Raw genomic sequence first — 22,704 nt, forward strand, 5'->3', positions numbered from 1 at the left:
AGGCACAGGTGGTGCATCTGCCAGTCGTCTCAGTCAATTCGCCAATAACACTTTGTGCTTGTCCTGTGATTTCCTGCCTGACAGCCTTTGACACTACAAGTAGCCTCGAAGTGCTCTCGTGCCATCGTGACAGCACTGCTAGTTAGTGGCACATAGCGGTTGTTGTTGATCTTGTTTCTGTACGTGTGTATGTCCGTTAGCGCTACGCTATGAACCAGGTGATTTAGACTGGGGGAATCCAATGAGCTATGAAGCTCTTTGTTACAGATATCCGGTGTGATTCCTGATCGCCGCCAACATCCGTGGCGCTTATCCGGAACGGTTCTAGGCCTCCGCACCAGGCCGACCCAGCCACCGGTACCTGGTGCGGTACACAAGCATCGGTGCTGAGGAGCCAAAGGTGGTCGAGCGTGGTTCTGGCCAACACCAAGCCCTTGTGCGCTGTGCCGGCCGACGTAGGTATTCGCTCACAGCCGTCTGTAAAAGGCCACACTGGGGATCTTTGTATTTGTACAATCAGCAGTGTCCATCTTTGGGAATGCTTGACTCTCATTACGGGAACATGAACTATCTGCCACTGATTACGTACAGCCAACGGAGTTGAGCACTGCCTGAACACTCACTAAACACTTGGGACTCTTTATGCACAGCGCTGGACGGTAGATGCATGGGTGCACAGGCTGATGTGAGCATGTTTACCACTTGTGTGGTGGCTGACAAAAATGTCCAGAATTCCACCGAGCATACGACAATGCCACAGACCTACACACACCGTGCTTACAGTTGATCGACTGCTTATGTGCTGTTTATTCGAGTAAAAAAATAGATTTTGAAAATGTATTGACGGACAGAAGAAGTATGCAGTATGACCATGAAAGGCATGGATCAGGGCAATGGCGAGCACTCTGCGTTATGAACCCGGTGACCACCAGTTCTGATTTCTGGCTGTGACAAATGCCAATGGTGAATAACAGCTAATGCAGTTCTGTCCCCCCCCGCCACTCCCCTAATGTCCCCCCCCCTCCAATACCTTCCCACCTCCTACCCCCCACCTCAATATCCCCCACCCCACCTAACCCCCCCACCTCAATGTCCCCCACCCCACCTAACACCCCCCCCCCTCCAATATCCCCCACCTAACCCCTCCCCCCACCTCAATATCCCCCCCACGCACTTCAGCAACCTCCTCTCACCAGTGTGGTGATGTTTGGTCAACAAACTCGAGGAGGCCTTCATCCAGGAGTGAATTGACACATGAGTCCATACACATATGGCTGATAAGCATTATTATTATTTATCTTGAATTAAGAATGCAGTCAATTAGGAGAAATTATGTTTTATCTGTGAGGTAATTTCTGTCTCTTGCTTCCGATCGGAAAACCAATTAATTATAGAGGCCTATCTTTGAAGCCAGCAGTGGATTGATTGTGAACAGTGGAACATATGTACCAATGGGGTGGACGTCACCATGACGCTTGCGCCAGGCTAGGTGCATTTTGAAGCCACGGTTGTGACATGTTAACTACCTCGCCTGGTATACAGGAAGTCGTGAGTTCGACTGCGACCTTGACACCTACACCGCTGTATATTTGGTGTTTGCGTGTCTCTCTCCCCGTGGTTGCATGGCATTTTTTCCAAGCCCTCCGCTTTTTACCTCCAAATTTATAAATATGCTTTTAGAATATTTGGCCCTATACATTTCCACTTGGTAAGCCACTTGGTAGAACTATGATTTGTGATAGCCAGGTCACTTCAGGAAAAGAGCTATATAGCTCAGTGGCCTGTAAAATAAATATAGTTTAGAAATAGAAAGTATCCAAGAACTGACTGGCAGGACGGACCCAGGTGTTGTTTTAATTGACAAAGGCAACTCATGGAGAGATGCACCACCTGCACTCCTCACTGTGGCACACATAAAGATCCCCTGTACATCTTGTAACAATCTGTATAGAGAAAGTGCTGTTAGCAAGTCCCTATTAAGGCCAGCATAGCACACACGGGTGTGACGTAGCCAGCACCACACACCCCGACGATGACGATGACGACAATGACGTTTTCCATGTTCCCTTTGTGCTAAGCGTTCGGTTTTGTACCTCGGCATAAACTTGTTAACGAGTCGATGGCACCATCCACGGGACTCTTCTGTACGTCCTTGGTTGTAGCAAGGGATTGCGGGTAGAGCAGAGACTAAGGTAGGTGGCAGGAGGCAGACCCTCAGGGCCCACCTCAAAGGCCTCCTCTGCACACTTTCGTGACCCGTGCGGGGATTGCTAAAACGTGTCTTGCGAATGGCGGCACTGATAAAGAGACGATGCGCAACAGGAGCGTTTAGCTTGGGATTTGACCCAGACAGTCTGGGAAATGGCATCTGCGTCCGTGTGGCGGGAATTGATTTGTGTCGAGATCTGGTACTGGTATTGTCTTGACCTTAATTTCGGTACATTGCACGGTTCTGATCGACCTAGGCCAATTTGGGAAAATACGTCTCTGGCTCTCCTCCCTGGCGGAAACAAGGTGGCGGGAGTCCCCTGGTTTTAGCTCGCGCTCGGTTACAGGCGGGCCGCGCGCGTTCACTCACCGCTGCGTCATGATCTTGAACGTGTCCGGCAGGTAGCAGTGCACGTTCTCCATCTTGGCGGGATCGGCGTCGCAGATGTGGTCGTCGGTGCGGCCGTAGTTGGCGCTCTCAATCATGATGACGTCGCTGCCCGGGCAGCGTAGGTCGATGGGGTAGCCCTCGCACGACAGCTCCCGTCGTACCAGGCCCGGCGGCATGGCCACGCGGCCAAATGCTGCAACGGCAACGCGCGGGCGATGTGAGTGAGCGTGCGGGCGACGTGAGCTGCGTCGATGACAACGATAACAACAGCCGCCATTATAACTTGAAAACGCATTTCTTCAGAACAGCGTTTTGTGTTCCATTTGTAGTTCTTCGCACCTCTGATGAGCACGGTCGGCTACGTACGGTGGTGCAAAAGAAGTTCAACGTACTTACATTCACCACGGAGGGGTAGCGGCGTCACATGACGTTTGTGCCAGGCAAGATGCACTTTACACGCATATGCACATACTTACAGATAATAAGGATTCTTTATACGATGATAAATATTGGCTCTGTAGCCTGTTTGATCCACACACACACACATTGCTGGGCAGTGGTGGCTCTGCTGCACGTGGCCTGTAATCCAGCACAGCAGAGGCAGCAAGGGTTGGTGGATCGCACACAAATGTTGTGAAACTCCCTTCGCGTAGGCATTGCGGTGCCACACCCTGGCTCGCCATGAGAAGGCGGTACAGCACGTGGCTATTCTCCAGGTGCTCGAGTCCCCTCCATCACGTACACGCTTATTAATTAGATGAAAACATCTTATTATAAAGCGGACTGCAGAGCTTGCACAATCATTGGTGCCAGCTCACCGCCTGGCTAACACTTCCTGCTCGCCTGTGCTACTTCACGCCGCTCAGTTGCTCCTTCTCGCTTCAAGAGCGAGGAAATACCGCGCTGTACACTACCGGTTAAAATTGTTCATGATGGCTGTATTGCCTTTCTGAGACTACTGGAGGCCACTGCTGTTTGCGAACACCTAGCGAGGCTTCCAGTGTGCGCACAGGCGAGGCTAGCATGGCCACAAATCCAAACACGTACATTGCTGTGACATTACCATCGGTTATAAGGAAAGACGCTGAGAATTAATGGTCCATATTTACAGCCAGACAGCACACCAATTTCGTCACTGCGGAAGTCCATATAACAACGAGTCAATGATTCTCGATTAAATTGTCCTGGTAACAGAGGTTACGTGGGTGGCGGTGGCAGGCAGGAGCAAAGGAGTGCAGAGTAATTTATCTGCCCGCTCAGAACCAAGGGACGTATTAAGCACTAGTCTTTATTAGCGGATTGAGATATTCGACGCTTTACTCAATGTCCACGCCAGGTGTGGCCAATATAGTTAATTGAACGATGATGCGAGTCTCAACATTAACTCTATCTCTCCTCCGCACCTGATGGGAGATTCGACCGAAAAGGCAGGCAAACTCATTTTGCTAATCAAAATGTGAGTTGAATTTATTCCCCTTCATAACGTTCATTATAAAGATCGTTAAAGTATAATTCCATAAATGGTCCAGTTGAAAGGACCGCTTCAGATCACAAGAGCTCTGTCTCTCTACGGCAATTACGCTTCATTGCGTGTGCATGTAAGGTAAGTGATGGAGACAGACTTTGCTCAAATCCATTGTGACGACAAATGTGCACTCATAGCTACAACTGGTTCGAGTGAGAGCAGGAACAGGAGGTGGCTCAGGCTCACGAGAAGGGTGCGTTACCTAGCGGAGAATATCATAGTTTTCCCAAGTAGTTCTATGATGTAATCTTCTGGAGACTGTTCTCCGATGCAAGGCTCGTCGCTGCGCGAGTTCCAAACTGAGATTTCTCCGACTGGGGTGATTAATCGATTAAATTAATAGAAATGTGCAATCAACTGCTTTTCTGATATCAATTACTTGGGCCTTTTTCAAATTGGTGGCCAACCCAAAATCCTGCCTAGCAAAGGTGGGAAACCCCCTACAAGCCACGCCCACTGCGACAGGCCTGATGATGCCTCTGACGTCAAAATGCTTCACCTGTCACCTCCAGTACCAAACCCCGCCCATCACCTCCCACGTGGAAGCAAACAGATCAGATACTTATTTTGGTCCAACTGTTCGAATGTTTAAAATATATCATTAGTCGTTTATTTCATTGCAGGATGGCGCAAAGTGGATCATTGTTTCGATTGAATGAATAAAAAATATCCTTCCTACATAGTAAAGGGAAGTATCTCATGAGATGCAAGGGCAGTGAAGGAGACCACAAGCCTGCAGATGAGCGTGGAATGGCGGAGCATGAACTTGAGGTGCGATGGGAGGCTGTTCTACCGTGACAGTGCTGTAACAGGGTGAGCCAGTTGTAGACACCCCAGTGAGATATTAACAACTGCAGCTGCCACGCATCATTGAATGTTGCGCGGGCAGAACCACACTGGCTGTGCTGGACAAAGCGTATCAAGCAGAGTGACGAACAATTGCTCGAGTGCATTGAGCTTCGGTGGGAGACACACGTAAAAGGCTTTTGGAATGCGACTTTCTCGTCTCTGTAAATTCTCGCTCATATGTTCGTGTGGCCTCTCTAAATGGATCGCCCCGGTAATTGTTGTTGTTCTAAATGCACATCGCCGTGCGGTGGCAGGGGTGCGGCGACTGCGCGGGGATTGCGGAGGACGGGCGACGACGCCGTGGCCCTGATGAAACTTTGCCAATGAAGAGGGAGCGACTTTGATGCACACCTTTGGTGCGTCCCACATGAGGATGATGACATACGAGGGACACAGCAGGCTTGGTTGTCGCGCTGCGCCCCCGCTCTCCCGCCGAGACGTAGCGACGGCGCACATCTCAGCCACCGGCCCCATTTCCTCATTTTTTTGGAGCCATTTTTTTCGTCTAAAAGAAAAGGCAAAGGTGCAGCACTGCATTCCCTTGTTGAGGCCACCGCTGGCAGGAGGGCCTCGATTATATGGAGCCTTAGAGAGCCCCTCTATGAGGGTATGTCAGGCCCCTTCTTCCATGCTGGCAAGACATCTCGGAAGAGGTGGTGGCTATGGCACGTGGCTGCTGTAATCCAGTGCTATGGAGAAAAAATGGTTGGTGGATCACCACGCAAATTACAAAATGTTGCGAGGCCTTCGAGGGTCCGTAACCCGTCTTGACAATAAAAGGGAGTACAGCAGAGTGTGAACTGAGATCACCTGTCCCTCCTACATCGGACAGAGGGTTGCCCCCATCACATGCATGGACTTTCTCTGGGTACTCTGGTTTCCTCCCACGTGTTTAAACACTCATCCGTCAGCTGAAAACATCTTAATACACAGAGAATCGCAGAACAATTGTTGGTAGCTCCGGTTCACCGCCTGGCAGCTGCCAGCTTGGTCTATGGTGCCTCAGCAATTGCGAGATGCAATTTGCATGAACGAAGCTATACAGTATAAAACTGATCATTAGATGTGTATTATTATTAGGTGGGAGTACACCACACTTTACCCCATCACCCGCAGATCGACTAACCGTGGTGTAGCCATTCACTGTTTACCACTGGGTGCTGCGAGGTGGGGAGGGGGGGCGTTAAGAAATTTGCTCCATTGTTTAACTTCCACGCCAAGAGATCAAACCGACGACCTCTGAAACACATGTCCAGAATGCGCACCGTTACACCACGGCACCATGCCGGAGGTTACCATCGTGCGCACAGACTTTTAAAGAAAACGAGATGGAGTGGTGGTGCGGTGGTTAGCGCACCGCACCAATGAACCCCGTGAGCCGAGTTTGATTCCCGGCCATGGCCAACGAAGAAGGGGGCGGATATCAGAACTGCATCGAGCCAATGCGGTGCAGCGTGGCCAAAGAACCGCTCTGAATCGCACAGCGTGGGGAGGCCTTCATCCAGCAGCGGATTGACAAATGGTTGTAAGTTACAGGACCATTATTGTTATTATGTATACATCAATTCAGCGATGAAATATAATGTGACTGCAATGGCAGTGGTGCGGGAACATAAATAATGAACACTCACCACCTTCATCAATAACACGGCCTAAATACGGACAAATATACAGCAGATTCCATCTCAGGCGAGGACCAGGCTACTGTATATTCTTTTTGTGTAATGAGGCAATGGTAGAGATGAAGGTGGCGAGTTATTTGCGTTTGTAATTTAGCATGTAGTCAGGTGTACTCTGACATCTGTAAATAAACTTCAACATCCGTTCCGAGGCTGAAACTGAGCCAGTGGAATGACATTAAAATTACTGCTTCGTCTCTGCCCAGAATCCAGCACACACGGCAAGCGTGCTTTGGTGGAGCGCAGCGTAAGGCAGGAAGGTTGTTGTTGCCCCAACGGATGAGACCAGGAGAGGGTAACCGTGCCCGAGAGGACGAGCGAGATGGATCGCGGGACCATGGGGAGTGACGTCCACGAGGAGAGCGCTTCAGCCAGCAGAGGATAAAACATGACAACTGATGATGGTGTCAGCTGCTTCAAAGTGCGTTCAGCAATACGCAGATGAACGTAGCAGTAATCTCTGGCCGGCACTATCAGTTGGATCGTAGATATGACAGCCTACACCTCCAAACATGTAAAAGCTCAGTTAAATCACATACCCCAATAAAATGCATCCATTTAAAGTTATGCCATACGTTTAATAGACTCAGTACCACAAGGCTAACAAAAGTAACTATTTATAATTCATGCAAAGGTCAATGAGTGAACGCTAAACGAGCGACTGCATGCGATAAAGCCAGGCATGGCGACAGGCACAGGATGTCTCGTGCTTTAGAGGCACAGGTTGCAGGAGTACTCTCGGTAGTGGAGTGGTCGCGAGATGCCAGAACAGCAAATGGAATTGTGAATCTGTCCGCGTGGCTCTTCCGCTGCTATCCTCTCATGCGCAGATTTTCTCCGGATACTCCACTTTCCTCCCGAAGACTAAACACTCCGTAAAACTGATATGGCCAAACCTACCAAAGTGGGACCCTCCTGTGCAAGTCTTGAGGTTCAGTGACGGCTCTCCAGGGTAAACACAGTACTGTCGTAATATACAGCCCCTCGTCAATCCACTGCTGGGTGAATGCGTCCCCCATTGCACGCAATGTGTGACCACGGCGGTTCACGCGCATCAGGTAAATGATTGGGAGTAATAGTATTGTCATGAAATGTCGCCTCTTGTTAGAATATGGAATAGCGTTGTTTTAGGCTTTCCTCGCGCAACAATGGCACGGACAGCAAACGGCGAGCGGGGGGGGGATTGTCTATGGCGTTCGTTCCGTTCCTTTGATTCGACACCGAATTTGAATGTCAACCGAAGGAACTTTGCAGAGAGCGCGGCCGCGACACGCAACGGCACGCGCCTGTCCCTTTGTGGGAGGTGAATACAAAAACATAAATTCAATCGCATTATGCAGCGCACACGCATTAAAGTGTTAAGTGCAGTATTTATGAAGTGGATGCGCTGATGAGTCACGGCGCTATGAATTGTGCGCTGTGATGTGACATGCATCCCTAACCTTCCGCAATGTGCCCCAAGCCATGCACACACCACTGGCCCCATCATACATTATTTAGCAGCACCACTGTGGCCACCGTCACAATTCCCCACTCCATCTCCAGCCCGTGACACCCTTTCTAGATGACCTTTACTGGCGCAAAAAAAAATAAACTCCACACTGTATTTCATTACATGCGTCTCACATTCATTTTTACTGGCGGGGGGTGGGGGGGGGTTCATTCATACGAAGCTGTTTTGATGCAGGAAAAGCAATTCAAATGGAAATGTATTTAAACAAAATCAGTTTCATTTAAGGCGGCGCACATAATAGCACGGGAAGTGCAGCGTTTGCGCAGTGGTTAGTAGTGCACTGCGCTATCAGCCGGGGTCGCCTGAGTTTCATTCCAAGCTCACAGCTCGCTTCAGCGGCGAGTGACATCCGAGCCAGTTCCGGGCTACCCCCGTCGCTGGCACGCACACCAACCAGAGTGGTGAAGTATGGTCAAACAAATCCCGGTGACCGACCGAAACGCTAAGGCGGAAGGCGTTCACTCAACCGTGGATTGGCAAGGGGCTTGGGATCATTATTGTTATTATCATCACCATGCACAACGATGCGTACATTAAAAACCCAGCAGATTACAGAGCAGCAACAATCCATGGCAAGTGTGGCAACACCACCAGGAGCATCGTATGCCAGGAATAACTTAATTACCCAGCATGCCCCTGATTGGATTTTGGAAGTACTGCACTGCATTAGAAAGTCAGGCCAAGGGTGGGAATTGTGAAACGGGCTGACCACTTGCTTTAGGGGTGCGTGTCACATCGTTGCAAATTGGTGGAATTACAGGCTGATGTATGGAAAGCAGGCGATGTCACACACATAATTAACAGTGTAGAATTAATAGACACAGCAAGAGGATTAAACTTAGTGGCTTCTGCCACCAATAAACCTTTCCCATTTCTCACTGCTAATTATCCCAGCTGACCGTGGAATGCTGGCAGTGAGGTTAATACGGTGCCCGGGTTGGTGGCGCAGCATAACGCGGGCTTTAGTGCTGTCCGTACGACCATGCATATTTCATGAGACAAATTAAATGACCCCACATGGCTCTTGCATTTATTGCTCTTGCATTTTTCTGACGATGGGCTTTCTCACTGTGCTGTCAGGGGTCTTCGGCAGGAGAGGCCCACGGGTGCGCACACGGTCATGAGATGCGCACGATGGGCGAGCGCCTATCGCTGGTCTCGGCTCTGCAGTGTAACGGACAGCGCGCTGGACGAGCAATCCAGAGGTCATCCGTTCCATTCGACCTCTGGCGAAAGTTCCTCGAATCCCCTCCCGCCGACCTCTGTCCAGCCCAGTAGTATAAATGGGTTCACCGCAGCCGGTCGATCGGCAGGTCGCGCGTGGTGGCATTACAGAGCCGGCACTCCCGCCGCTTCCCATATACGTCTGACATCGTGTGGAAGAGTAGGCCCAATATCCTCTCAAGGGGCTCGCCAGAGCTCGCTCGCCAGCAGGGGCGCGAGCAAGGCATTGCAGGGCCGCACCTTTACCCGTTTTACCTTTTGTTGACCACGACCGCTCAGAAATGCTTGCGTGCGAAGGCCACCGCGCCAATTCGGCGTTCTGCGGCGAGGACATCCGGTCCCAGGGTACTCGGTGGCGTGCACGCGGGCACAGGTGAAGCCCGTCGGGCAACTCGGCAACGGATAGAGGGCCGAGAGGCAAAGGCAGCGCGTGCTGGGGAAGCGCCCAGAGTCCGTCATGGCTTGAACGGTGATGCACGCGCGGGCGGTGCAGGCAACGTTGGATGCGATGCAGCGTTCTTGCGGGCGCATCGTCGCCGTCATCGCACGCTTGGGGCCGAGCAGCAATTGAGCAGCGATTTAAAATGTTGCGTTCCCTCCTCCCCGGTATGAATATTCACGCAGGCCATGCCATTCACCCTTGGCTGCATGGCGATAATGGCAGGCCACCGTGTGAATGGATAATGACTAAAAAACAAGCGCCCAGACGACAGGACCACAATTTCGCACGTAACAAACACTGTTAGTGTAATTGGCCTAAGTATATTGCCCTTGAAATTAAATGTCTATATTTAAATAAGTCTATGCATAACAGTATATATACACACCTTTGATTTTACTGATTAACTGAACTACTATTTCTGAGATGATATAAAAGGCGACATTTCGAGCAATTGTCCTTTTTCATGAGCACATAAATTAATGTCCACTGCTTAAACGTCACCTATCATATATTTTTTTTCCCCTTTTAAGGCCGCAGTGATAATGACGAATGCGCTGGGAGCATATTTTAGATTGTGCACTTCCGCCAACGCAGCACCACCAACAAAGGTGTACTCAGTACTCAGGCTGTTCTTCAGTCGCTGAAGAAGCTCCCGGCAGGCGGTGCGAAACGTCGGATCCCGCTTCGGGCAGCACGCGGCACAATCCGAGAACCACGCTGGAGAGTTACACAGCAGCACAACTGTGAAGGCCTACACGCTTGCAATTACTCCGGCATTTTTTGTTTGTGCCTTCAACTTCTAACAACCTTCTTGTTTCGTACGACTGCTGACGTAGATGCCGAGCGACAACTACACATTCAGGTGGTCAAGGCAGACAACGGCGTCAGAGGTCAGCGTTGTGACGTCTCCTTCGTATTTGTTGATCGGGCATTGCTTCATTATGTTGTTGAATGGTCTGTGCTGGACCACCACGAAATAATAATTCATATTTCATAATTCATAATTGTTAATATTAATTATATTACTTACTAATTTTATTTTACCAGGTAAGGCCCACTGAGCTGTATAGCTCTTTTTCAGAAGTGAACTGGCCACAAATGATAGCTCAATGAAGTGGCTTATCACGTGGAAATGTATAGCAGCCAAATTCTTTAAACGCACGTTTCTAAATGTGGAGGGAAAAGCCGGAGGACGCGGAGAAAAATCCACGCGACCACGGGGAGAGAGACGCACAGCAAACTCCAAATATACAGCAAGCGTCAGGGTCGGGATCGAACCCACGACCTCCTGCATACCAGGCGAGGGAATTAACATCTTGCCACCACGGCACCCCAATTACCAATTGGCAATGCCGACAGCAGCGGACAGTCTGGTCACAAGCCCCGGACGCAAACCCCGTTGTCCTCATTTCCAACGCGGCTCTTTAACGTCCGGCAACGACGGCTCTTGACTAGCGGTCAGCTTCCGGCGGACGACGAGACAGCGGCGGCGGCGGCTGAGGAGGAGGCCACGGAGGCCGGGCCGACGCATTACGGCGATTACACGGCACTCCGAATCCCGTCGCTTGCGTCGACGTCACATTCGTTTATGGGGGGGGGGGGGGTCCATTTCGTCTTTGTCACCGGAGAGGGTCTCACGGTAAACAGACGCCATTACCGCCGCGCACACACGGGTCACGCGGCTTAATAGCGACTCAATGAACAATGAGCGCTCGGCCAGGCTCTCCAGATTATGATTTAACGGCGCGGTGACGGAATGCCGATTGTGTTAAATGCAATTTAATCCCTGCTTTCGTCACATTACTCCTCCGCAAATAAGTGTCGTTACGTCTTTGTTTATTTTTACCCCATCGCGTGTAATAGTAGAAATAATAATAATCTCGTGGAAATATTATTACATCGGAGAAATTAGTTCAAAAGTGTTAAATCCCAAAACGCTTATAAGGGAACCAATTTACAGGTGGGCAAATTTGCCACACCATTATGACAAATGAATAAAGGTCCTTTCATTGCATCCAGCTTATGCATTGAGATGGCCCTCAATCAACAATCTCAACTACCCACCCGGCTCTCCCCCAGGTAGGAAGCGTCATGCAAGAGAGAGGTTGCCAATTTATTTAAACCCTGGCTCAAACTCTGAAATACCATTCCCTCTCGTCACAAGAGCGTAATTAATAATGCATTTTGTTCAGCCCATGCAAAATGGCCCCTCCACTGGAGGTCTCACGACTTGGACCACGATTAAGCCAGCAACCACGCAATTCCTTGAATTGCCAAGCTTTTTAATTGAGTTTTAACCTCCAGGCTACAATAAATAAATTACATACATTCCCAGAGCCCGACCTGATAGAGTACACTGCGTAATGCACTCTACGCAGTAATTGATTGTCTATCATGCATTCAGTCCATAATCTGGAGTGCTGCCACCAAAAATAATCATATTCTCTCGGTTTACTGATAACCTGCAGTGGGGCAAGGGAACTTGAGCAGGCGGTCTGGCACAGCGGGGTCATCCGAGCTTTGTGCTCGGCAAAGCCGGACACTCAAATCACCGTATCTCACCGATATTTATAGCACATTATAAAATTGAATTCATTCAAAACGGAAAATCCCCAAGAAAGAGACCCAACTACGAGAATGTCCCACTCACATTTCACTTGCGCAGGGGAGAGGGCTTCGAATGTTCATACGGCCCATGGAAGGGCCCACCCCCCGCAGTTTGATCCCTCGTCTCGGCACAAAGAGCAAATGCCCCAGATTAACTCCGTCGCAGGAAGGGCTTCAATCCCGTCGCTCCACTGCTCGTTCCCCCACTTGCGTGGAAAATCATTGGCACCAACTGCCACCATATTTATAGCTACTTTGCCTCATAGCGAGGGAAGTCCGGGGGAGGCCCCAAGCGACCTGTCCAGCTGCTCACAGTGAGAGGGGTTTTCACTTTGAAAAGAAGCAGCCCAAAACAAAAATAAAAACAATCGAGTGCTGTTTTATTTTGTTGCCAAAACAATATCGATTCCTTAGCAATGCAGCAATTTCAATCCGAGCCCTGCGAGTTAAGAAAAAAAAACCACCCAACACCGACGACAACGGCAATTCACTTCGGGAATCGGGGCTTGCCTGAAGCGCCTCAAACGTGCCGCGCCATCACAGGGCCCGGCACCGCACGGCGGCAGCAGCAGCAGCAGTGGCGGTGGTGGCGGCGGCGGCGGCGCGTCGAATTCCTTCGGCTCAACACATCTCAGCGTGCGCTGCCTGTCCTCGCGTACACGGGAGGGGCTGCCTCCCAGCATTGCCGCTCATCAGAACTGCTTTTTGTGATTAGTTTGTTGCCCTTACCCCCGCGCCTCCAATTAGCACGGTCGGCTACGTACGGTGCAAAGGAAGTTCAACATGCTTAGGTGCATCATGATGCAAGGTATGTGTGTATGTTGAATTTCGTGCGTGCAGGGCAGTGGCGTAGCTGTTGAGAATTCCGGTGGCACAGGCCGGAGGGGATCCGGTGGCCGGACATGAAGAGGGGGCCCCGTGCAAGGCACGCTACGCCGCTCGTGAAGAGGTGCCTTGGTGGGACTGCAGCGGCCTCATGAACAGGGTTCTTTCGCCACACCCGTGTGGGCCATGCGACCATTACGTTCAGTCATTTTTTTTCCTGGTATTAACGAAGCTTAAAAATCGCGTCAGATGTCCCAGAACACACAACGCCTGAGGCGGGCATTCACAGATTCACGGTCTATTTGGTTTCCTGGCTGGCATCTTTTTCTTTTTGCACCTGCACACACAAGACCACGTTGACACCGTGGTTGTAACGGGATGTTTCCATCTCCGAGCACAATGACTGAAGGTCGGATTGGATTGGATAACAGATAGTTACCAGAGTAACGTTTCATTCAGTAAATGAGACGTGGAGGGGGGGGGGGGTGGTGGAATTTCGAGCGCGACGCTCGACAGACGCGGCCCCAGGAGCCCTCGAACAGCGCGATGCGTCGGCCTCCAACGACGGCACCCCGAGGTGCCTGGGTAACGTGGGGGACGCCGTTCCGTCCGAGTCCCGGTCAGACGGGTTGAGGAGCTTCCACCGTGTGTCGCTCATTTATGCGTCAACGCAGCTGAGAGGCGGCGGTGACAGCAGGGCCGTCGTGTAAGTGGCTCGCCCCACGGGAGCAGAGGCAGCGTCGCCAGCGGAGGGTGTAAACAGATAAACAGTGGAGGGTGTAAACAGATAAACAGTGGAGGGTGTAAACAGATAAACAGTGGAGGGTGTAAACAGATAAACAGTGGAGGGTGTAAACAGATAAACAGTGGAGGGTGTAAACAGATAAACAGTGGAGGGTGTAAACAGATAAACAGTGGAGGGTGTAAGCAGATAAACAGTGGAGGGTGTAAACAGATAAACAGTGGAGGGTGTAAGCAGATAAACAGTGGAGGGTGTAAGCAGATAAACAGTGGAGGGTGTAAGCAGATAAACAGTGGAGGGTGTAAACAGATAAACAGTGGAGGGTGTAAGCAGATAAGCAGTGGAGGGTGTAAACAGATAAACAGTGGAGGGTGTAAGCAGATAAGCAGTGGAAGATGTAAACAGATAAACAGTGGAGGGTGTAAACAGATAAACAGTGGAGGGTGTAAACAGATAAACAGTGGAGGGTGTAAACAGATAAACAGTGGAGGGTGTAAGCAGATAAGCAGTGGAAGATGTAAACAGATAAACAGTGGAGGGTGTAAGCAGATAAGCAGTGGAAGATGTAAACAGATAAACAGTGGAAGATGTAAACAGATAAACAGTGGAGGGTGTAAACAGATAAACAGTGGAGGGTGTAAGCAGATAAACAGTGGAAGATGTAAACAGATAAACAGTGGAGGGTGTAAGCAGATAAACAGTGGAGGGTGTAAACAGATAAACAGTGGAAGATGTAAACAGATAAACAGTGGAAGATGTAAACAGATAAACAGTGGAGGGTGTAAACAGATAAACAGTGGAGGGTGTAAACAGATAAGCAGTGGAGGGTGTAAACAGATAAGCAGTGGAAGATGTAAACAGATAAACAGTGGAAGATGTAAACAGATAAACAGTGGAGGGTGTAAACAGATAAGCAGTGGAGGGTGTAAACAGATAAGCAGTGGAAGATGTAAACAGATAAACAGTGGAGGGTGTAAACAGATAAGCAGTGGAAGATGTAAACAGATAAACAGTGGAGGGTGTAAGCAGATAAGCAGTGGAAGATGTAAACAGATAAACAGTGGAAGATGTAAACAGATAAACAGTGGAGGGTGTAAACAGATAAGCAGTGGAGGGTGTAAACAGATAAGCAGTGGAAGATGTAAACAGATAAACAGTGGAAGATGTAAACAGATAAACAGTGGAGGGTGTAAACAGATAAGCAGTGGAGGGTGTAAACAGATAAGCAGTGGAAGATGTAAACAGATAAACAGTGGAGGGTGTAAACAGATAAACAGTGGAAGATGTAAACAGATAAACAGTGGAAGATGTAAACAGATAAACAGTGGAGGGTGTAAACAGATAAGCAGTGGAAGATGTAAACAGATAAACAGTGGAGGGTGTAAACAGATAAACAGTGGAGGGTGTAAACAGATAAGCAGTGGAAGATGTAAACAGATAAACAGTGGAAGATGTAAACAGATAAACAGTGGAAGATGTAAACAGATAAACAGTGGAAGATGTAAACAGATAAACAGTGGAGGGTGTAAACAGATAAGCAGTGGAAGATGTAAACAGATAAACAGTGGAGGGTGTAAACAGATAAACAGTGGAGGGTGTAAACAGATAAGCAGTGGAAGATGTAAACAGATAAACAGTGGAGGGTGTAAACAGATAAACAGTGGAGGGTGTAAACAGATAAGCAGTGGAAGATGTAAACAGATAAACAGTGGAGGGTGTAAACAGATAAACAGTGGAGGGTGTAAACAGATAAACAGTGGAGGGTGTAAACAGATAAACAGTGGAGGGTGTAAACAGATAAACAGTGGAGGGTGTAAGCAGATAAACAGTGGAGGGTGTAAACAGATAAACAGTGGAGGGTGTAAACAGATAAACAGTGGAGTGTGTAAACAGATAAACAGTGGAGTGTGTAAACAGATAAACAGTGGAGGGTGTAAACAGATAAACAGTGGAAGATGTAAACAGATAAACAGTGGAGGGTGTAAACAGATAAACAGTGGAGGGTGTAAACAGATAAACAGTGGAGGGTGTAAACAGATAAACAGTGGAGGGTGTAAACAGATAAACAGTGGAGGGTGTAAACAGATAAACAGTGGAGGGTGTAAACAGATAAACAGTGGAAGATGTAAACAGATAAACAGTGGAGGGTGTAAACAGATAAACAGTGGAGGGTGTAAACAGATAAACAGTGGAGGGTGTAAGCAGATAAACAGTGGAGGGTGTAAACAGATAAACAGTGGAGGGTGTAAACAGATAAACAGTGGAGTGTGTAAACAGATAAACAGTGGAGGGTGTAAACAGATAAACAGTGGAAGATGTAAACAGATAAACAGTGGAGGGTGTAAACAGATAAACAGTGGAGGGTGTAAACAGATAAACAGTGGAGGGTGTAAACAGATAAACAGTGGAGGGTGTAAACAGATAAACAGTGGAGGGTGTAAACAGATAAACAGTGGAGGGTGTAAACAGATAAACAGTGGAGGGTGTAAACAGATAAACAGTGGAGGGTGTAAACAGATAAACAGTGGAGGGTGTAAACAGATAAACAGTGGAGGGTGTAAACAGATAAACAGTGGAGGGTGTAAACAGATAAACAGTGGAGGGTGTACACAGATAAACAGTGGAGGGTGTAAACAGATAAACAGTGGAGGGGGTAAACAGATAAACAGTGGAGGGTGTAAACAGATACACAGTGGAGGGTGTAAACAGATAAACAGTGGAGGTTGTAAACAGATAAACAGTGGAGGGTGTAAACAGATAAACAGTGGAAGATGTAAACAGATAAACAGTGGAGGGTGTAAACAGATAAACAGTGGAGGGTGTAAACAGATAAACAGTGGAGGGTGTAAACAGATAAACAGTGGAGGGTGTAAACAGATAAACAGTGGAGTGTGTAAACAGATAAACAGTGGAGTGTGTAAACAGATAAACAGTGGAGTGTGTAAACAGATAAACAGTGGAGGGTGTAAACAGATAAACAGTGGAAGATGTAAACAGATAAACAGTGGAGGGTGTAAACAGATAAACAGTGGAGGGTGTAAACAGATAAACAGTGGAGGGTGTAAACAGATAAACAGTGGAGGGTGTAAACAGATAAACAGTGGAGGGTGTAAACAGATAAACAGTGGAAGATGTAAACAGATAAACAGTGGAGGGTGTAAACAGATAAACAGTGGAGGGTGTAAACAGATAAACAGTGGAGGGTGTAAACAGATAAACAGTGGAGGGTGTAAACAGATAAACAGTGGAGGGTGTAAACAGATAAACAGTGGAGTGTGTAAACAGATAAACAGTGGAGGGTGTAAACAGATAAACAGTGGAAGATGTAAACAGATAAACAGTGGAGGGTGTAAACAGATAAACAGTGGAGGGTGTAAACAGATAAACAGTGGAGGGTGTAAACAGATAAACAGTGGAGGGTGTAAACAGATAAACAGTGGAGGGTGTAAACAGATAAACAGTGGAGGGTGTAAACAGATAAACAGTGGAAGATGTAAACAGATAAACAGTGGAGGGTGTAAACAGATAAACAGTGGAGGGTGTAAACAGATAAACAGTGGAGGGTGTAAGCAGATAAACAGTGGAGGGTGTAAACAGATAAACAGTGGAGGGTGTAAACAGATAAACAGTGGAGTGTGTAAACAGATAAACAGTGGAGGGTGTAAACAGATAAACAGTGGAAGATGTAAACAGATAAACAGTGGAGGGTGTAAACAGATAAACAGTGGAGGGTGTAAACAGATAAACAGTGGAGGGTGTAAACAGATAAACAGTGGAGGGTGTAAACAGATAAACAGTGGAGGGTGTAAACAGATAAACAGTGGAAGATGTAAACAGATAAACAGTGGAGGGTGTAAACAGATAAACAGTGGAGGGTGTAAACAGATAAACAGTGGAGGGTGTAAACAGATAAACAGTGGAGAGTGTAAACAGATAAACAGTGGAGGGTGTAAACAGATAAACAGTGGAGGGTGTAAACAGATAAACAGTGGAGGGTGTAAACAGATAAACAGTGGAGGGTGTACACAGATAAACAGTGGAGGGTGTAAACAGATAAACAGTGGAGGGGGTAAACAGATAAACAGTGGAGGGTGTAAACAGATACACAGTGGAGGGTGTAAACAGATAAACAGTGGAGGTTGTAAACAGATAAACAGTGGAGGGTGTAAACAGATAAACAGTGGAAGATGTAAACAGATAAACAGTGGAGGGTGTAAACAGATAAACAGTGGAGGGTGTAAACAGATAAACAGTGGAGGGTGTAAACAGATAAACAGTGGAGGGTGTAAACAGATAAACAGTGGAGTGTGTAAACAGATAAACAGTGGAGTGTGTAAACAGATAAACAGTGGAGTGTGTAAACAGATAAACAGTGGAGGGTGTAAACAGATAAACAGTGGAAGATGTAAACAGATAAACAGTGGAGGGTGTAAACAGATAAACAGTGGAGGGTGTAAACAGATAAACAGTGGAGGGTGTAAACAGATAAACAGTGGAGGGTGTAAACAGATAAACAGTGGAGGGTGTAAACAGATAAACAGTGGAGGGTGTAAACAGATAAACAGTGGAAGATGTAAACAGATAAACAGTGGAGGGTGTAAACAGATAAACAGTGGAGGGTGTAAACAGATAAACAGTGGAGGGTGTAAACAGATAAACAGTGGAGGGTGTAAACAGATAAACAGTGGAGGGTGTAAACAGATAAACAGTGGAGGGTGTAAACAGATAAACAGTGGAGGGGGTAAACAGATAAACAGTGGAAGATGTAAACAGATAAACAGTGGAGGGGGTAAACAGATAAACAGTGGAGGGTGTAAACAGATAAACAGTGGAGGGTGTAAACAGATAAACAGTGGATTTGCAGGGGGGGGAGTCGCTGGCATCACACACGCGCATGAAGCTCTCGGGTTGCTGGGCAGGGGTGGCGGGTTCGTGTGTCTCCACGCAGGGACAGTCCCCAGCAGGTAATGAGGCTGTTCACTTAAACCCCGAGCAGGTAATGAGGGAGTACGCTTACACGCCGCACAATGGTGCACCTAAGATACACAACTCCCCCCCCCCCCATTAAACTTTAAAGCAACAAACGTTACTGATCTCTAACAGATTGGATCTTTTTTTTGTATCTCAGTCAAGGTAACGACACCCCCCCCCCCAACCCCCCCATGTTGTATCGCTGCATTATCTGTCGGCATGGATAACTGCGCTGAAACGGATTTCCAAGAGAGGGTTTAAAGCACAACCACCAAACTGCCCGGTAATCAAACCGCCTATCGTAGGTATGTAAGCCAATGGTTTATTACCGACAATGTAAAGAGGTGTAAACTGTCTCTCACCATTTGCAGGTAAGCATTTGAGCAAAATGTCCCAAAACATAGCACAGCAAAGTCTCAATGCATAACCACGTACTTATACAGGACTCCTAAAGTACAATATATATCTAGCCTTACATTCAAATGAACCCCCAATGACATTGTCACTTTGAAGTAATAGTGATGTAACGTTATTTGCTCCGTGCAGGCATCCCCCACGCAGTATGAGTCACGGGAATTGTTGTTTCACTATACTTCACGTGACATCTAAAACTAATGATTGGGCAATGCTGCTACTGCGTTGTTAGTTGTGCACAAGCACAACTGACAATAACCAAACTCAACACATTCATCATGACACTGTGGCCTTAAAAGGACAATATATGAGAGGCAACATTGTTGGTAATGTTTATTTCTCACGATGGGTCGATGGAGGAGGCAAGCCACGGACCGGTTCAGATCTCACTCCTTGCCACCGATGTTATTCGTGGCCAGGAATTGAACTCGGGTGGCATGTTTGGCACAGTGCATGGATCACAGCGCCAGCCGCTCCATTCCGTTATTACAGTAAAAATTGTCATCGTAATAATGAAGTCAAAACTTTAATGGGACACAAAAAAATAACTTTTTTTAAAGCAATTAATCACTTGAATACTTAACAAGTGTGCAACCAGTACAAGTACATTAACTAAACGATTAAACTATTTTATTTATTTTACCAGGTAAGGCCCACTGAGCTCTCTAGCTCTTTTTCAGAAGCGACCTGGCTATCACAAATGATAGCTCAACGAAGTGGCTTGCCAAGTGGACATTTCGAGCAGCCAAATACTCTAAACGCGTCTTTCTAAATGTTGAGGGGAAAACCAGAGGACCCAGAGAAAAATTAATGCGACCACAGAAAGAACACGCAAACTCAAAATATACAGCATGCGTCAGGGTCGGGATTGAACCCACGATCTCCTGTATACCAGGCAAGGTAGTTAACATTTCACCACCGTGGCAGATTAAAAAGGTAAAGGCGGTAATTCATCAGGCATGTCAGCTGTCATCACACATCAATTGCGGCAATGTCATGAATTTCTCAACGAGACTGATCCGTGTCCAAAAGAGAGGCCTCTGTAACGTTTAACCGCAGACACAACCTGCGCATCAAAGAAAGTGCAATGACGTCAGCGTTACGTTTCTATCCGCAACTTCATACTCACACACTCAGAATGTGACTTTCAACTGTGCTGGCGTAGGGGCGAGTGCCTCCTTGGGGGGTGGGAGCTTAGGTGGGGGAAAGGGGGGGCAGGGAAGGGGGAATGACACGGGGGGGGGGGGCTTTCGGACAGCCAAATTGCTAGAAACGAAGCAAGCTCCCCGGTTACTGGTGCAGTCTTCAGCTGTTGACAATACGATTCTCAGCGGTAGTAAAATGACACTCAGTTGACATTCTTGTAAATTCAATCATTTAGGTGGTGGGCAAGGGTGGGGGGGGGGGGGGCTAAGGACGGCACCTTTCCCTGCGCACCGCATTGTTTGAGTTTTAGAAGTACTACAGAGGTCTGGTCAACGTGGAAGAGCAGGCCAAGTACCCTATAAATGGACTCCCTATTGGAGGTCCCTTCTGCCAGCAGTGGCAGAAGCAAGCAATTGCAGAGCAGCGCATTTACGACATCGTCATTGAACGTAGTGGGGGTGGGGGGGGGGCATTTTCACCCGTTGAAATTTGAATTTAATTCTTCAAAGCAAAGTAAATCGAGCCATTCATCTCTTGCGCAGCCACTTGGCGGACGATGAGCTCGCTTCGGAGGAATTCTTCAAAAGGAATTCTGCCGCGTACAGCAAAAGTACTCGCCACTGTTCACCCAAACGCCGCAAATGTCATTGAAAAATAGAAAGCTTCACACAAACAAGTGAGATGGATATGGCGAGCCACTGGTAGGTGAAGGGCATCTCCTGTGTGTTACAGTTACCTCCATCTCACCATTGCGAATGGTAAATTCGTTCGCAAGAAATTGTGCCGTGCCGATTTAAGATTGTGTGGGAGGAATATATATCTAATTACTCTTGCATGGGTTTCTTGTGGATTCTGCTGTTGACCGCATTGCACACAGCTTTGCTGCATTAGATTAAGGAGCTTTTTGTTAAAAGTACACTAAGCAGAGTGGACTGTTCAAAAGGACACATTGCATAGAGACAACTCACTTAAATTTTTTTTAATCTAAACTGATGATTTTGCCAGTTCAATCTCCCAGCGTGGCATTTTTTTGTTGTTTAACCCCGAGCCCCGGCTCTGCCCAGCCAGGAGTGTAAGTGAGTACACCACGGCTAGTTGACTGGCAGGGCTGCGCGTGTGGTGGTGTAAAGGGTGGGCCACTTCCACTTCTTCCAAAATGTTTTTTTCTTGCCAGCTTCAAAGAGAAGGCCCAAGTACCCTCCAGTGGGGCCAGGCTCCGTCAGGTGGAGGCCCTTTAACCGACAGTGCCACGAGCAAACAATCGCAGGGCTGCTCCTTTGTCCGTTGCTTGCATTTGGATGTTTGGCGAATTGCATCGACGAATGCTCGGCATGTGGAAGGGAGACCAAAGTGCCCGGAGAAAACCAACCGCCACCTTTAGAGGAGTTAACGAAGCTCTTCACAGATGGATTTAAGAATACATTTGCCATACTGGCCATCCCCCCCCCCCAAACCCTTTTCTAAAAAAGCACGTGTGTTAACAACACAATGTGCCTGTTTGCGATTAGGCAAGGGGTATGTTTAACAGGCTGGAAAGGCAATCTATGAAGGCAGCCTCCGTTTCGTTAGGGGATTTCAGACAGCAATTGCCGCTTCCTTTTTAACCAAATTATAGCTGCTTGCAGGAGGAGGAGGAAGACAACTAATGTAAAAGTTGTCCCCAAACTCGTCAAAAAACAAATGTATTTACAAATGAAATTAAATGTTTCAAAACAGAGTTCCTCATTAGGGAATCTTATTGGCTCACAATATCACTACGTGGCAAAAATCAACCCAAGAATGTACTGAAATTTATAACAATTATTATTAATAGATGAAAGTGTTCCAGTTAACGTACAATGCTGGGCCAATGTTGGCATGCGTTTAGTCGTGTGGCCACAATGTTGGCCTTACGTGGTCTAAACATTCTATGTTTACTGGCTTCTCACATTCATTGCGCGAGTCGTGGCACTTGCCTTCATCATACTTCACCATGCTGGTCAGCGCAGGGTTTGCACGGGCACCCAGGACTGGTTGGTATCTTACTCTGCGCTGATGCGAGTCATGACGAGGAATACAACTCGGCGTGCCTGGCACAAAGAGCAGTGTAGAGGCGCGCAGTGCCCTCGTCTCCCCTTAAGGTGGTGATACTGATACTTGTTTGTGTATACAATGCTGTGTGAGAGTGT

The 22,704-nt window shown here is 47.9% G+C and overlaps 1 protein-coding gene across 14 annotated transcripts in view; it reads right to left on the reverse strand.

The window, feature by feature from the left end:
• LOC116951953 (adhesion G protein-coupled receptor L2-like) overlaps positions 1-22,704 on the reverse strand; it is a 350,495-nt gene that overhangs the window by 158,505 nt on the left and 169,286 nt on the right. For all 14 annotated transcript variants that reach the window (XM_032970875.2, XM_032970874.2, XM_032970862.2 and 11 more), the window contains exon 3: positions 2,579-2,792. In XM_032970875.2, the coding sequence (XP_032826766.1) occupies positions 2,579-2,792 (214 nt within the window). The remainder of the gene's footprint in view (positions 1-2,578; positions 2,793-22,704) is intronic.

The sequence above is a fragment of the Petromyzon marinus genome, chromosome 44, assembly GCF_048934315.1.
Source record: "Petromyzon marinus isolate PM22_M1 ecotype Great Lakes invasive population chromosome 44, UKy_Petmar_22M1.pri1.0, whole genome shotgun sequence".
Lineage (NCBI taxonomy): Eukaryota > Metazoa > Chordata > Hyperoartia > Petromyzontiformes > Petromyzontidae > Petromyzon > Petromyzon marinus.